General features: G+C 42.2%; 1 protein-coding gene across 1 annotated transcript in view; it reads right to left on the reverse strand.

The window, feature by feature from the left end:
- The window catches only part of Msh3 (mutS homolog 3), a 118,878-nt gene that overhangs the window by 77,374 nt on the left and 24,004 nt on the right, over positions 1–17,500 (reverse strand). The window contains 1 exon segment of the mRNA XM_076926949.1: positions 4,859–4,895. Coding sequence (XP_076783064.1) covers positions 4,859–4,895 — 37 coding nt within the window.

Here is a 17,500-nt window from a genome sequence, read left to right on the forward strand (position 1 = left end):
AAAAACACATGGCCCAGGTAAGTGAATGCATAACTTATGATGTGTCCAATCATCAACAGGTAGGGTTATCACCCAGAAGACAGTATATACATCATAAAATTCCATTTAAAGAAATTGAAAGCACAATAAATTTATGTGCAAAATATTTTTAAGAAGGGCTATGACAGACAGGAGTAACAAAGGAGATGTCCAGTGATCTGTCATGGTCCATTTCTTGGCCTGGGTGCTGGCTTTGGGGAAGTCCCTTATGCTGTACACTGATAGGCTGTGCATGCCTCTGTCTGTCTGATAGACTTCAATTAAAAATAAATCTCCAAAAGAAGGAATAGGTGTCACACCATGTATGAGAAGTTAGACATAAGGTGATTCAGAACAGCCTCCATTAAAGCACTTCATCAAACACGTTATTTGTTAAATTAATAATCTTTAAATCAGAAATGAATCATACAGAAAAACAGCCCTAACTAAAAATTCACTGAGGAATTCAATATGAAGAAAGTATATACGGGGATAGCTGAAAGTAAGTGTGGGATAAAGACAAATAATTAGCCTTTTAATTAATCAAAATGATCTGAAATGATCTGAATTCTTGGAGACAGTCAGTGTGCCAACTGCTCTTCTGGCTCATAGTAAATAATAAAACTATGGCATTTAAAAGCATTCCAATAAGCCAGGCACAGTGGTGCATACCCATCATCCCAGGACTTAGAAGGCACAGGCAGAGGACTGTGTGAGTCTAAAGCTATTCTGGGCCACAAATGTGAGTTCAAGACCAGCCTGCAATATGTAACCTTGCATCAAAAGACAAAAAAATTAAAAATACATCAAAAATCTGGGAATGTAGCCATTGAATAGTTTGTCCAAGCCCTGGGCTTAATCCCCTGTATAAATAAGTAATATGTGAATAAATAAGACCAATGACTCAGCAGGTAGAGGTACTTGGCACCAAGCCTGAAAATCTGGGTTCCATCCCCAAGATTCCCATGCTGCCCTCTGACCTCCATACATAGTATACACACTCCACGGTATGCATGTGCCCCTCAGCACAATGAATAAAGTTTTATTGATTAAAAAATAAATAAGTGAACTCAGGGGTCTATAGTCCGCTGCCAGGTGGCATTTGAAGCCTTGCTCCTAATGCCCCCATGCTAGAAGAAGGCTGCACTTTCTTGCTGACTCCTTCGGGGGCTCCTCTGTCCTCATAAGAAGGGACAGTAGAACAGTGCTTCCATGTAGCACATGAAAATTCTCTAAAGAGGCTCATAAGACCCCGCCCCATAGTGCTTAGTATTTAAAGAGGGCTAAGTAGAAAACTAGTAGTAAACGTGTTTTCAAATGCTTTTCAGATTTATGTATTTACTGTGGGCCTATGTGTATGAGCACATGCCTAAAGGTCAGAAGACAACTTACAGAAATCAGTTCTCTCCTTCCACCATGTGGGTTCCTGGGATTGAACTCAGGTCATCAGGCATAGTGGCAAGCACCGCTGAGCAATCTTGCAGCCCTAAAATTCTCTCAGTCTGTTTTGGTTGTAAGCCTTGCCTCTGAGGGCTGAGTCCGTTCCTGCCCCTAAGAATACATTTCACATGATCTGCCCACATGTCTAACTGCATTCTCTCTCCTCTAATCACACTGGCCTTTGTGCTGTCCTTAAAACACCACAGGTCAGGTCTGATCCAAGGGCTTTGCACCAACCTTCCCTCTACCCAAACCCTCTCATAGCACTCTATATGACACCATCAGTTCCAGGCTCAGTCTTGTGAGAGCAATCACTTTGTGGCCTGTGTAAGATGGCATTCCTAGATAGACCCCATGAGGACAAGGACTTTTATTATTGCTGTCCTAACTGCCTGGAACAGTGCCTGATACTGAAAAGCGATTCAATTCTCCCCTTACTGCTGGATAAATGCACAGGTGACCAGAACCACATGACCCAGGGTGGCAGCATAATCCCCATTTTAAAATCAAGTGGCCTGAGGTTTTGTTTTTGATATTTTTGTTTTGTTTTGTTTTGTTTTGTTTGGCTGCTTGTTTGTTTTGTGGCCTGAGTTTTGAGATAATAAATGTAGGAGTGGTTCTGATGCTAAGGTCCTGTTCCCCAATTGGTTCTTGATCCATCAATAAAGATACCAATGACTAATGACTGAAGGACAGGGCGGGACAGACACTTAAAAGTTGCAAGGGAGGATGCAGGCAGAATCAGAACTGGGGAAGAAGGAGAAGTAGCTTCAGGAGATAAAGCCAACCAGCCAGGTAAGAGTTTTCGGTATTGAGTGGTCAGTGGCCATGCTATTTAGTTATGCAGGAGAAGTTTAGCAGTGCTCAGTCATTGAGTTAGTACAGGCATTTTAAGATTAACTGGTGTGTGTGTGTGTGTGTGTGTGTGTTGTTTTCTATCTGGGTGGGGGCTGGTAGCATGGCCCATTCCTGGAGCTTAGCAGGGTAGCAAAAGCTACATGCAACAATAAATCTAATGCCCAAATCACAGAAGGCAACAGAGTAAGGCAGCTAACCCAGCACACCTAACCATGAAAGGTTTCTCAGTTCACCTGCGGGCCCACGCAGGTCTAAGGGGATTCAGGAAGAAACCAAAAGGAAATTGTGTCAGGTGCTGAGGAAGACATTTTTTCTTTCTTATGCCACTGGAGAGCACAGCAGCCTAACATAGGGGCCTTTATTGAGTTCCAGTTCTCAACTTGCATAAGTCATGACCCCTTTGGTGGTGGCAAACCAGATATCCTACATATCAGATATCCATTATGATTCATAACAGTAGTAAAATTATGAAGTAGCAATGAAAATAATTTGAAGCCTGGGGGTCACCACAACATAAGAGACTGTATTAAAGGGTCGCAGTCTAAAAAAGGTTGAGAACCACTGCTGGAAACTCTGGATACGGAAGCCTGCAGCAGCTACAATGTACTAACCAGAGAAGCAGTGAATGACCTTCCTGAGCTCAGACAAGCTCTGGGAGTGAGCGGAGGCAGCTGGTTACTAATCACTGCTCTAATTGGGGCTTTGTTTGGTAAGCAGATAAGGATTTAGAAACACATTAACTTTGATAAAAATGGACTGTCAGTTATCCTGGAGACTCTCCTGAAGCATGGAGAATGTTCAGCCCATCACCTGGCCATATGTGTATTAAAAACCCTCCTGAAGCATGGAGAATGTTCAGCCCATCATCTGGCCATATGTGTATTTACAATCCTCCTGCAAACATTCTCTTCTCAGACTAGCTAACTCATTACAAAGTCTCACATCCATATTTTCCCAGATTCCTCAGGTGTAATTCAGTCCAAGCCACTTTCTCTAAGACAGGTTGAAACTCTTGTCTACAGGGGCAACACTCTAGCAGAAACCTGTCAAATTTAATTTTAGTAAAATTTGCTCTTTTTCTCTCATGTAACAGACCTCACTGCTGACAAATGCATTTTTAAGAGATTAAATGATGATAAACTGTCATTCATAGGGATCAATCATCATTCCCTCAGACTAGCCTCCATCCGTCCTGTTTCAGAAACACATGCCTGTGGGCACACACAGGTTTCATGGCTCAAACGTGCTGAAGCAGACTCAGGAGGAAGTGGAGGGGGGATGAGTGCGAGCCACAGTCTAAATGGGAAATGCTCACCACAGCCTCAGAGTACTTTTGTTTTATGTATACATGTTTTGCCTGTAAGTGCGCGCACACACACGCACACACACACACACACACAGTACACATGGAGGAGCTAAGGTTTAGATTATAGAGGATTATAAAGCTGCCTGTAGCTGCTGGGAACCAAACCTGAGTCCTTGACCAGAGCACCAAATGAACATGCCTCCAAGGCTCCTGTATTTAACCACATGATCCCAAACTGGTGGTACAGCTGGGGGAGGTTGTGAGATCTAAGCTCCTTGGATCACAGACCCAGGAAGGCACAGCTGGGTCACACGGTACTTCTGTCAGTCTTCTGAAAATGCTCCATGTCCAATTTAATAGGCTTCTTGGTCAAGCCACACAGGGACCACAGACTGCCAAGGTAGCCACCATATGACTGGCGTTCTAACTGGAAACAGAACTCTTCTCCTAACAGCTGCACTGGGTGGCAAACTATGTTACAGTTGCTGCATGAGAAGCCTGAAGTAAACACTGCACACCAAAGACAAATTAGACATGGTCTAAACAATCGCAGGCCATATTCTCTTTGCCACACTTTACAGAAGCCATCAGTGTCCCAGGCCTCAGACAGAAGAGGAGGCTGAATAGAGACAGTCATCTTTGTGCTTGATAACATGACAGACCAGTCACCAGCTCCACCATGACATGGGCTCTAAAACTAAACTTCTAACTTACCAACCCTTTTAACATGTAACATGTCTCTCTTTTACATAAGAAACTGTCAAATTTGAAAGACTGAATAGTAGTAAAACTCCCCACTAGTATAGAGCCCACACTCACACTAGACAACTGGCAGATATTTCTTAATGGGAGCACAGACATAAAGTTAGTGACTCTGGTATCAAATAACAAACCTTTGGTTGTGGGGGGATTGGGGAAAGGCGACTAGCCAGAGTCATGGTCACTGATGCCTTTAGAAATCAATGTTTTGTCCTTCCAGTCTGCGCAGGAGCACTGAGCAGACCTTGAGCCTCAGCTCTGCACCCAATCCCACAAAACCCAGAGGAGGCTGGACTCCCAGGAGCTCTAACACACTCAGGATCATAGGATGCTGAAGGAGCATGGTGGCTGCCAGAGTGATTAGTGAGACATGCTGATGCTGAGACAAAGAATGATGCTGACCCGTGAGCTTGCTGAGTGCCTTGACAATGGTGACTGGGACATATCTTCCCAACCCACCTTTGCTTACCTATATCCCAGATGGGACAAGCTGCATTGCCTCAAGTTTTTAGACCTTGTGGGACAGAGAATCAAAAAAAAAAAAAAAAAAAAAAAAAAAAAAAAAAAGAAGTTATAATGACTCTTGTATTTTTCTTAAAGATGACCAGTTATTCGGACTCAATCATGTACTGGTCTAGAAATCAATCCAATATTGGAAATAACAGTCTTCATTTGGAAGGTTGGATCTGGACATTTTCAGAGACATATTTGGAAATTAGCTACAGTTCTATATGATGTTATATTAGCAAGAGATAAAGTTGAGATAGTTTCTGGATTTCAAACAAGTGTTAGTGAATATAATGAGTCTCTTTTAATTGTCAAGTTAAAATTACTTTCATCTCTTCTACAGTATTTATTGTAAGTTGCATTGATTGTACACTTCCTAATTGTGTTAGTGTGTTGAAATCCATGTCAATTATGGAAGTCTATCAACCAGCTTTTGTCTTACTGCCCTGAGTATTACAGAATCTTGGTTTTCTGAAAAAAAGCTTGCAAGTACCAGAAGAAGTGAGTTAGGCATTAAGCAGAAGCAAGAGGGTAATGGGCTTGATTATTGCTGATATAACAGCTTTAATTACATTTATTGCTAGCACCACTGCTTTCTGCAATTGCTTTGACACAAGAAGACAGCTACTTTTGTTAATCATTTAGTAAAAAATGTTACTAATGTGTTGAGTATACAAGAGGACTTGGACAGGCGTTTGAAACATTGGATTGATGCTCTTTATCCTATTCAGATTATTAAAAAGTGGTTCAGAGTTAAAGAGTAAGGAGTCATCTCGAGTGTTGTCATGCCAAATATCAATGGAGTTGTGTTACTTCTAAAATTTAGAATGATATTCATTATAATTAGAAAAAAAGTTTAAAGACACTTGTAGGGTATTTGGCATAATTCTAACACCTCTCTAGATGTTTTCACTTTGCATAGAGAGATTATGAGTTTAAAGAATGCTGCTCTGCTGAGCTTTGATGCTGCAGACATGGCTGATAAAAATTTCCATGGCTTGAAGTCAGTATTTCCATTTTGGTCAAGCTTTAAGATTGGCATATCTAGCTTGATCATGCTAGCCCTTTTTGTCCTGGGAATACTTTTATTACTGCCCATCGTGTTAAAGCTTGTCTCTAACAACATCAACATGTTGGCAGCCAAAGTACATGACTTGAAACTGAATATGGACCCCCAGACAGAGTTATTATTTTAACAGACTGGCAAGCCAAGGATGGGTAAGATTTTGCATAAAGCCTTACCAACCTAAGACAGAAGCTCATTGCTTTTGATAATGTATACTCCACGACTGGTAAGGAAGGCTTTCTTGTAAGAACGACCTAAGACAGACTCAGTCTTGTTTATGCAATAAAAAGGGGGGAGATGTGGAGAGCTTTTGGGGCTGCCTGGCAGGAATCTGACATTGACCAAGGACAAGGAAATGGGCTGCTTGGAAGGAATCTGACATTAGGTTAGAACAAAGAAGTAATTTCAGGGAGGAATCTAAATCTTTGGCTAGAACAAAGAAGTAATTACAAGCAAGAATATAAATCTTAGGCTAGAGTAAAGAAGTAGACTTCAGGCATGAAAATGACTTTGGGCTAGGACAGAGAAGAAGGCTCAGATATTTTGGTAACCTTGATAAGCCTTAGAAATAATGACCATGGGAGTGATCATAGGACTCTGTTTACTGGCTTGCTTGTTCTTTGACTATCTGTGTTTATTGTCTTGCTTGTTCCTTGACTATTTGCTTCTACTGTATTGCTAGCTACTCAACCTAGAACTCACCTTTAATACTTGCATGAAATTAAAATGGTATAAAGCAAAAAGAAATAGGAGGGATGGGATGGGGGTTTATGGGGGAGAGGGGGGAATTGGGAAAGGGAATAACATCTAAAATGTAAATAAATAAAATATTCAATTAAAAAAAAAGAAATCAATGTTTTTTTACAGCCAAAAAAATCCTTGTCAAGTTCACAGTGCACACTGAAAAACTTGTTTGTAACAGTAATCCTCACTGGGTTTCAAGCTTCGCAACTAACTGTGTAACTCTCATGGAGTAAACTAGTCTTTTAAAGACAGATGATGCAGCAGGGATGTAAGACATCTGTATTAGAACCAGCATGAAATCCATCCATACCTCATTCCTCACAACTGGGGATACAATCTCTTTCCTAGAAGACTAGAGGCACTGTGTGAAGATGTAATTTTACACAAAAGCAGAATGGAGTGTAGAGGGTAGAGGGAGGGAGGAAAGGAGGGACAGAGGAAGGGATGAAGAGGAGGGGGGTGGAGGGAGGGGAGCAAGTGTGATTACATATACCACCACAGTGAAATTCATTTTCTATTCTCTATTCTAAGAAAAAGATCATCAATAAAAAGGAAATAAAAATAATTCAAAAGACTTTTAAAAACCAAAACAATGAAGGAACCAGTTGTCTAAGTGTACCTACTCAATAAATGCAAATAAAAAGGAAGCATGGGATAATATTTTATTGTCCAGAAAGCAGAAGTCAGAACAAAAGGCATTTATAAAACAGTCACTTCATAAAAGCAGCTACAGGAATATGAAACTTACAAAACAGAAAAATAAAAGTGGTGACCAAGGGAAAGATAAGGCAGAAGACCTCAGGCTAAGGGGGTGCTCAGGTCTTAGCGGTGGGATGAGGGGATGGGAAAGCTGAAGTAAACTGCAGAATTTAATGTGACCTCTATCGAGCTCAAAGGAAACTCAATGGTTCTCTATGGTGTTATTAGCATCCCACAGCACATGCTGGCCCCCAGGCTTCCAGAGCTTCACAACTATCTGTGGCTCTCTTCAGCTCTTCTTGCCCCACCCCTACCCTCAGCTTCTCCAGCTCTTAGGCTTCTCTAGCTTCTCATTCCCTTGTAACCCTCATGCCTCTCTTTGGCACCTATGATCTTTCTCTTGTTCTCCCTTGGTCTCCTCCACCAGCACTCACTAGGCTTTCCTCTCTTGCTCCATCCCCTCTCCCCACCCTTCTGTTATCTCTTGGTTCTGTCCAGTCTGCTGCCATGTTCAGTTTACTACTTTTTCTGTCTACTCAGGACTCTTGCAGATGCCTCTGGCCATACAAAAACCTTCCTGTCAACCATACATTGGAGCAGTCATGTCCTCAGTTTATACAGGCTCCAAGAAGCTTTCCCACTTCCTGGACTTGACCTTGGGATCCGCAGATGACAGCATCCGGACACCTTGCTGACAATGAAGAGGAGCACAAAAGGAGAAGACAAAGAGAAGAACCCCTAAGTGCAGCCACGCACAACCAGCCCCTCTTCAAGCTTTTTACATATAAGCCAACAAACTCATCTTCAACTGAGGCTTTTGTCAACAACACGTTAGAAAATGTAGTTTTTGTCTAACAGAAGAAACTGGAGCCTTCTGCTGGGCAGAGACACCAAAATAGAAACTGAACTAACAGGAGAACATGACTACTCTAGTCCAGAGAAGAATTTTACTGAAGATGTAAGGAGAAAAACAGGCAGAGGGGAGAGTCCAGACAGAACATGGCTCACACTAAACTGGACCGTGAGAGTGGGAGGGAGAACAAGAGAGGAGAAGCTGACCAAGAGACCAGTGTAGCCAAAATTGCTGAGTCATACAGGGATCAGGCTGTGGGGAGGGAATCGAAGCCCAGCCCCTGAGAGGGAGACCTGTAGGGTAGGTTTCAGGGAAAGAAGTACTGGGAAGAGTCACAGGCACTAAGTGAGACTTGTCCTAGGTTTGAGACCTAACAGACACAATCACACAGGTCTAGTAAGAGGACCTACACTGCCACAATGAACCACACTGAGGAAGACCTGATTTGATACTCAGCCACAGAGTTAGCTTCAGAGAAAAGCAAGAGTATGTTTCAGGTTATGAAGGACCCCTCCCCATCAAGTAGTTAACAAAGGACCCACTCAGCCAAGTTAGCACAGAGAATCAAAACTTAGGAACAAACTAGGGCCATGAATAGGGGGCCTTAAGACAAAAGAGCAGGTGGATCTTCCCACTGTTTGAACCCTACGTGTCACAAAAGGGTCACACAAGCCAGAGGTCTAAGGCCCAGGAAATACTAAGGCCAGCAAGCCTGGAGCTGGGAGATTCAAAAGAGCATTTCTACACAGCAAGATGCCTGAGCTGGGGAAACTCAGATTCTCGTGCCTTTTGGTTTTATGTGTTCTTCCAAAATGATTAGTGTTCACTCTGACTTTTAAAGGAAAGTTCCATCAAAAACTTTCCAGGGGCTGGGGACATGGCTCAATAGTTGAGTTCTGGCTGCTCTTACAGGTGACCTGAATGTGGTCACACATGGTGGCTCACGACCATCTGTAACTCTAGTTCCAGGGGATCCAAGACCTTCTTCTGGTGTCCACAGGCATCAAGCGTGTACATAGTACATACATAAACATTAAAGCAAACACCCATACACATGAAACAAAACTTCTCTGAAACTTTTAAAGATTAAAAAAAAATTCTAACATGTTCTCACAAACCAAAGGTGAGGCCATGGTGAGGCCAGAGGCACAAAATGGATCCGAGTGTTCATGGGAGACCAGAGAAAAACAGAGAACACTCAGACAGGGGAATGCAGCAAAAGACCAAAGGCTGAGGAAGCCATCCATGCCCATCTGCCAGGTTGACCCGAGAATTCAAAGCTTCCATCCTTTCTTACTCTTTCAGTCCTTCACGTCCTCGGGCTCTTTTCTATCCATGTATACACACACACACACACACACACACACACACACACACACACACACAATCATCATCATCACCATCACCATCACCATCACCATCACCATCACCGTCATCTATTCTATACTCATCTCCAGCAGGGTATATGAGGAAGAAGCATAATGAGGTTTTGGAGTTCCCATCTCACCATTTTTTTTTTTTTTTAAATATGAAACAAACAAAACAAAAAATACCTCTAAAACCCTTCTAACTGATATCCTAAAATGTCAAAATCTACAATGTCCACTCCAGGAATATAAAATCCTAGCTCCCTTTTCAAAGTCAAATTCAAAATAAAACCTTGGCACCTATAACTGAATGTGTGTGACTCATCTTCTCTGCTTACAGCATGGAAACAAACTAAGGAGAAAAGTGAACCTTAACCCCAGCTCAGACCATCACAAACAAAATGTCTAGCAGACCTAAAACTGTAAACTTAAACTATATAAACCTTACAAGAAGGAAATGTATAAGGCTTCATGCTTCTAGAATAGGCAGAATTTAAGATATAGAAGATACTTGTCACTAAAGAGGAAACTGTAGGTTTGATGTTCAAATCTTTTATTCTTCTGCATTCAAGAGAAAATTAAAAGGTAAACCCAAAGCTTGGAGAAAATATCATAGAGAAAGAGAAGAGAGAAAGAGAGAGGAAGAGGGAGGAAGAGGGGGGAGAGACGGAGGCAGAGAGATAGAGAGGGAGAGAGGAAGAGACAGAGGGAGAAGGGGGGAGGGACAGGTAGAGAAAAAGAAAATGTATATGAACTTAGGCATGTGTGGTAAAAAAAAAAAATTTACCTAGAACAATTTCTATACCTTAACACAAGCAATCTAAGAGTTAAAATGGACAGAGAAGACACATGGATGAACAGCCCAAAATACATGAAACAGCTCTGTTCATAGAGAAGCCAATTAAAACCCAAATGTGAAAACACAATTTGGTCATTACAGTGGCTCAAAATGAAAAGACACACTAGGGTAATAGATAAAAATGGAGCTACAGCTCACACACTGCAGCAGAGAAGCTACAGTTCACACACTGCAGCAGAGAAGCTGCAGCTCTCACACACTGCAGCAGAGAAGCTACAGCTCACATACTGCAGCAGAGAAGCTACAGCTCTCACACACTGCAGCAGAGAAGCTACAGCTCACACACTGCAGCAGAGAAGCTACAGCTCTCACACACTGCAGCAGAGAAGCTACAGCTCTCACACACTGCAGCAGAGAAGCTACAGCTCACACACTGCAGCAGAGAAGCTACAGCTCTCACACACTGCAGCAGAGAAGCTACAGCTCTCACACACTGCAGCAGAGAAGCTGCAGCTCTCACACTGCAGCAGAGAAGCTGCAGCTCTCACACTGTAGCAGAGAAGCTGTAGCTCTCACACACTGCAGCAGAGAAGCTACAGCTCACACACTGCAGCAGAGAAGCTGCAGCTCTCACACACTGCAGCAGAGAAGCTACAGCTCTCACACACTGCAGCAGAGAAGCTACAGCTCACACACTGCAGCAGAAGCTACAGCTCTCACACACTGCAGCAGAGAAGCTACAGCTCTCACACTGCAGCAGAGAAGCTACAGCTCTCACACTGCAGCAGAGAAGCTACAGCTCTCACACTGCAGCAGAGAAGCTACAGCTCACACACTGCAGCAGAGAAGCTGCAGCTCTCACACTGCAGCAGAGAAGCTGCAGCTCTCACACTGCAGCAGAGAAGCTACAGCTCTCACACTGCAGCAGAGAAGCAAAACTGTGCAATTACTATAAAGAACATTTTTGTTGTTTCCCATAAGGTTAGATATATATGTTTACATACCTAACCTAGCAATTCCACTCCTAGGCCTATCCAAAACAAGTATGTCTGTGAGAAGATAGAGCACAGAGGAGTGTTCTTAACAGCTTTACTGAAAATAGCCACAAGCTGGAAACGACCCAAGGATTTGGCAAGTGAATGATCAATAAGCCTTGGTATATTCATCTAACATAAAACTACACAGCAATTAAAGAAAACAAATTTCCCATACATTTAACAACGACACATTTCTTTGTGCAAATGTAAGAAAGTAGACACACTGCAATGATTCCAATTGTGTGAAACCCTAAAATGGCCTGCCCTGCCCTCCAAGTACAGTGATCAAATCATGTGTTGGAGTGAAGGTTGGAGATAAAGAGAGAGTAACTAGAAAGAGGCAGAGGGAAGTCTGGGGAGAAGGGCGGAGCTTACATGGGATGCTGGCTGCAGGATGTTTACACTGGCTGTGATTGAAACAAATGTATAAAACTTATTACATGGAAATCACACCTGATTAAGGCTGATTACAAATAAAACTTTCAAAACTGCTGTATATCATTTAAAGCTAAAGACTTTTTAAAGTCTAAAACCAACATGACTAAATTCCCATGCAAATGTCAACTCCAAACCCTTCTGAGTAAGATTCTGATTCCAGTACCTATCCAGCAAAAAGTATATCTTTCAGTTTGAAACAAAAATACTGAACTTTAAGATGTACATTCTAAGCTGGGCATGGTGGCACACGTCTTTAGTCCCAACAGTCTGGAAGCAGAGGCAGGTGAATCTGTGAGTCTGAGGCCAGTCTGGTCTACAGAGTGAGTTCCAAGAATGCCAGGGCCAGAGTTTTTAAAGACCAAGTCTCAAAAAACTACATATATTTTTAAAAAGTATATTTCTTATCTACACAATTTGAGGTATTTTAAATGTCAACTAGAACTTACACAAATATATAGTCATAGCACATGAAAAATAACAAATTAAAAAATTTACAAATAAAAACATTTTCTCCCTGAGGTCTAAATTATGTCAGTTTTTTTTAAAAAACCACAAAGTTATGCATGCTATTATGCTAGCCTTTGAAAAGAACAAGCTTTTTTCTAATTATGTAAACTCCATTTACATAATTATGAAGAAACACAACAATGAAATGTTCTCTGAAGAAAGAGGGGGGTGGGACATGGAGGCAGATGTTCACGTGTCTCCACCAGTCAAAGATAGCTGATATATCTAGGTTGAGTATTGGGTTACACTTCTCATTGTAACCTTATAAACTTATAAAGCCTTTGATTAACATTTTTAAAAAATTGTATAAAAGAAAAAAGAAAAAGGGGGCATGAGATAGGGTTTTCTAGGGAGGAGAAATGGGGAAAAGGGATGCTACAGTGAGATTAATACAGTAAGCTGTACTCCAGTACTTAAGACAACATCAGAAACATGTACACAACACAAGCACAGAGGATGCTGCTGTGGGGAGACACTAAGGAGACAGCTGAGAACTCTGTGGCCTCAGAAGCAACACTGTTGCCACCCTGACTTGGGACTCACTGCCTCCACTGTGACACAATTCTGGGCTGCTCAGACACCTAGCCAGCTGCTACAACTCCACTAGAGGGATCAACCTCTCCTCAGGCATGAGCTTACAGATCACTACCATACCAAGGAAGACGCCAAGAGGGAGCACATACTATCTACCAATTTCTAGAATGAATGCCAATACTGTGTTGTAGCAACTTGATATAAATTACTAGAAATATATCAACTCTAGTAAGCTTCTTTAAACTACCTGCATCACAGAGCAAAACCTCATGAGACAGCGTCTTTTACTAGCTACTAGGCCCTCATGAGACAGCATCTTTTACTAGCTAATAGGCACTCCAAAGGACAGCCTCTGAAAAGCAATGAATGGTTAGGGTGTAGAAGATAGTAAGAAACAAGTGTAACAAAATGCAGTGCAACTTCTAAATAGCTTCAGAATACTAAAACCATAAATGAACATGGACTGTGTCCCAGGCACTGTCCTAAGCCCATACAGGCATCAAGCATTTATGTTCACTGCAATCCTATGAAATAATGGATATTTCAGAACAAATTGTCCGTTTGATTTTTGAATGAGGACTGAGCTACAGAGAAGTGAAAATTCACAACTAATTAGTGAGGAGCCCAAGGTTTGAAAAAGCACAAGCGATCTGCTGCAGTTCTATACTCAAACTCCTGGACGTTCTGCCCTTCAAGTATGAAGTAGCATGTGTAGATTTCAGCTTGGTTGGTGTCTAGGATCAGACTGGGGAAAACATGCCTGACTTCAGGTACGTGGTAATTTATGCAAGCAATGGGCCTGCAAACCAAACTGAAATGGACCATTTTACTCTTTTTGCATAAAGTATTATTTAAAAGCATTGAATTGGGAGCTAGAGATATGACTCAACAGCTAAGACCACTTGCTGCTTTTGCAGAGGACCAGCACCTATACTGAGAAGTTCACAACCACCAGAACTCCAGCTCCAAGGGATCTGACACCCTCTTTTAGCTCCCTCTATAAGTGCCCACATGCATGTGCATGCAGACAGACAGACAGACAGACTGACGGATGGACAGACAGAAACACAGACAGACAAATGGACAGACAGAAACGCACAGACACACATGTAAAAAAATATCATAAAAGAAATATCTAAAACTCAATACATAGAAGCATTGAATCAAATTGGAATTACCTAAAATTATAAATCTCACTAGAAAAACACCGCTTCATTCTATTTACCACATTTTAAGGTGGTAACCTAGAGTCTGTCAGAACAAATGCACAAAAGTCATACAGTTACCCCATTCCACAGGAGAATTCTTGTAGACAAGGGTGCAGCCGTAAAGCACCAGCAGCCCAGGCTGCACTGAATAGGGACACCTACATTTTAAGTTAGAAAGAAGACACCCACCAACACTTGGCATCCTGACAGCTGGAGGACTCTGTAGGGAGCAGTGACAGCTGACTCAGCATTATGTCTAAATGCACATGTTTAAGTTAATCAGAAGTGTCTATGTGTGTAGACTGTGACATGTCACTACTTGACACTAGTGCTATTTACTATACAGGATAAGACAGCAGTGAATAAAACACATGCCCTGAAGTAAGTTTCTGCACTGTTGGTACAGAGGGAGCGATACCATGGAAGGAAACAGTGAGGAAGCAGAGGGAAACTTCTCTCAGAAGCACAGCTGTCTGTGCGTGCAGGTCCGTGGAATTAACCTATTGAAGCCCCAGAAAACAAGGAGTCTAAACCACATAGGTACAAGCGAGGCAGAGTGACAAGCTACAGACCAGCCTGTTCCCACCGTGCAGCAGAAAGAGGATTGCAATCTGCATGGTGGGCAGTCTCCTGTCTCGCTCAACTTAATAAGTTTTGTGCTATAGCTAAGAGTTATATAATAGACTATAAAGCATAGGCACCTACACAAGAATTCATATATATTGCTTAGTAACTAGAAACTGTTCAAGTGGCAATCACTCTATCAAGGTCTTCCTTGTGTGTTCAGCATGTCAGTCAGACTCGGGGCTGCACTGAGCTTTCCTAGGCACTCTCCACCAGGGAGGTACACTCCTTAGAGTGGCATTTTGTAGGTGCAGGAAAATCGCCTCTATTTCAACAGTATAAAAACAGGGCAAATGAAACGGAGTCCCCAAGAAAGACGACACAGTCTGCGTTAACTGCAGTAAGTGGTTACCAATGTACAAGTTCTTTACAGCCAGGACTGACAACACGATACAGTTTACATCACCTACTGCCTACACCACTGCTGTGTGACTGTCCTAGGTGAGTGGCCTGAAACAGGCCACAAACGTTACCTCCTATTTCTGAGAATGTACCGCTTTCTATCTACGCTACAGCAAGTTATCACAAATTCAGTGGCTTCAAACAACACACATTTCCTACCTGTCAGTCCTCTAAGTCACAATTCCAGCAGGAGCGCTCAGAGGCCAATCCTTAGGTTCCCTTCTGTTCCTAGAATTTCTGCTTCCTGTTCCTCAGCTCCCAGGTGCAACAGAATTCCTTGACTTAGAGTTTGTTTCTCCATCTTCAACACCAGTGTCAGTGGGAGAGAAACATTACTTTGACCTCCTCAAATGATTAATAAAGTCATTTCCTCAAATGATTAATAAAGCCACCAAAAGACAAGAACAGCTTGTTTCCAGCCTTGACCCATCTGCGACCTCACTTCGCCTCTGCCATTGGCCCTAAACAGTTGCAGGTTCCAGGCATTAAGATGTGCTTATGTTTGGGATCAGTTGGCTTACTCACCACACAAAGTGTGCCTTCATCATGTCGGCCTGCTTCTCCAGTTACAAGGCAGACATTCTGATAGCAACCGTAGTTGAAGGGTACCAGTTTATATCAATTACTTCATGAAGAGTCACTAAATGCACCAGATGCAGAGTAAGAAGGTAGAGACAAATCATTTTAAAGATAGTGTGTGAAACAACACCAGAAGGTTTTTTTCTTAGAGAAGGGAGGGACTTAGAGAAAAAAGCAGAGAGAACAAACATAACCCAGCTTCATATACTTTCACTGCTCTGGGGGGTCAAGACTTGAGCTAGAGACAAAAAAAAAAAAAAAAAAAAAATCACAAAAAGGTAGGGTAGAAAGAAATTGTCATCCTGAAACAAGAGCTAAGAGGATGATCCCAGAGTAATTGGGAAAGTAATGGCTAGAAATCTCCCGTCAGCAAGGAGGTTTCCCAGGAGAGATGGCTGAAAGGACAGGAAGAGGATAAGGCGGGCTCTGAAGCCTCCAACTGAAGCCTCCAACTGAAGGCAGAACCTGAGGAAGCTTTGTGAAAACAGACAGTGACTGGAAACACGATTAGGGACACCCTAAACACAGGTAGCAGTTGTGCTGAGTTCAGTTATAAAGGAAGTTTTTCTCTTATGATGCTGTATGGCCACACCCTTTGTTACAGAAGAGAGACTTCCAAGCATCACTCAGGACTGGAATCTAAAGGGTCTGAGCCTCACTCTCCAGTGACCCCGCCACTTTAGATTACAGGGCTTTCCTTGTTACTGTTACTGTTACTGTTACTGTTACTGTTTGTTCTGAGTCATGTGGCTTTTAACCCCAAGGTCGCCTCTCCCTGTCATAAAAAGAAGACAGCATTTGCTTCAGAGGCTTGGGTGTTATCAAAACCACAAACAATGTGTATGAACACTGCAGTGACTATCGTTGCCTCCATCACCTGCCTTTCCTTTTCCGTCATTAGCTGCACTCTGTGATGCACAAGTCTCCTTGTATCCACCTGAAATAATAAAAGCTCTTTTAATATTAGTTACATTGTTGATTTTTTAAGATGATAATCATCCACAACTTAAAAGCTCTACTACTGAGTCCTGACTAATTTAAAACAAAACACACATTTTTTTTTTCAGGGGTTGGAGAAACAGCTCAGTGGTTAAGAGTATAGTAGCTGTACTTCCAGAGGACCCAGGTTCAGTTCCCAGCACCCACACGGTGGGTCAACCACCTGTAACTCCAGTTCCAGGGCATCTGATGTCCTCTTCTGGCCATCACAGGTACTGTGCCCACACAGGGTATGTAAGCATCACACCAGCAAAACATCCATACACATAATATAACAGAATAATTTTTAAAGCCTGGTTTTATGAGTTAGAGATTAAAAAAAAAAAAAAAAAAACTAACTCTGTAATATGGAGAGAAGATACTACTGGAATACTAAAATTGCATAGTACAACCCTCGGAGGGAAAAAAAAAACATGAGGAACAAAGTATTTAGTTACTGAGGAGACTATGCCATCACACCCTTGACCCCATATGAGAAGATATACTTAAAAATCTCAAGTTGAATTATCCAAACAAAAGCTGCTTCTCACACAGCTGCTTCTGAACAGTTTGCTAGGGCAGTGCAGCCCTGCATGGGGCACCCTGCAGCAACCCCCAAGGCCACCTGTGCTGTTTTGTCTAGTTTGGCTCCTGTCAGTAAACTTACTGCAGACACAACTTATTTACTACTTTCAAGTCATTAGCTCTGAAAGAAATAAAACAAAAGAAAAGAATCTGGGAGATCGACTATTATGAAACTGCCCTGTCACAGCCTCC

The sequence above is a fragment of the Arvicanthis niloticus genome, chromosome 29 (genome assembly GCF_011762505.2).
Source record: "Arvicanthis niloticus isolate mArvNil1 chromosome 29, mArvNil1.pat.X, whole genome shotgun sequence".
NCBI classification, from domain to species: Eukaryota; Metazoa; Chordata; class Mammalia; order Rodentia; family Muridae; genus Arvicanthis; species Arvicanthis niloticus.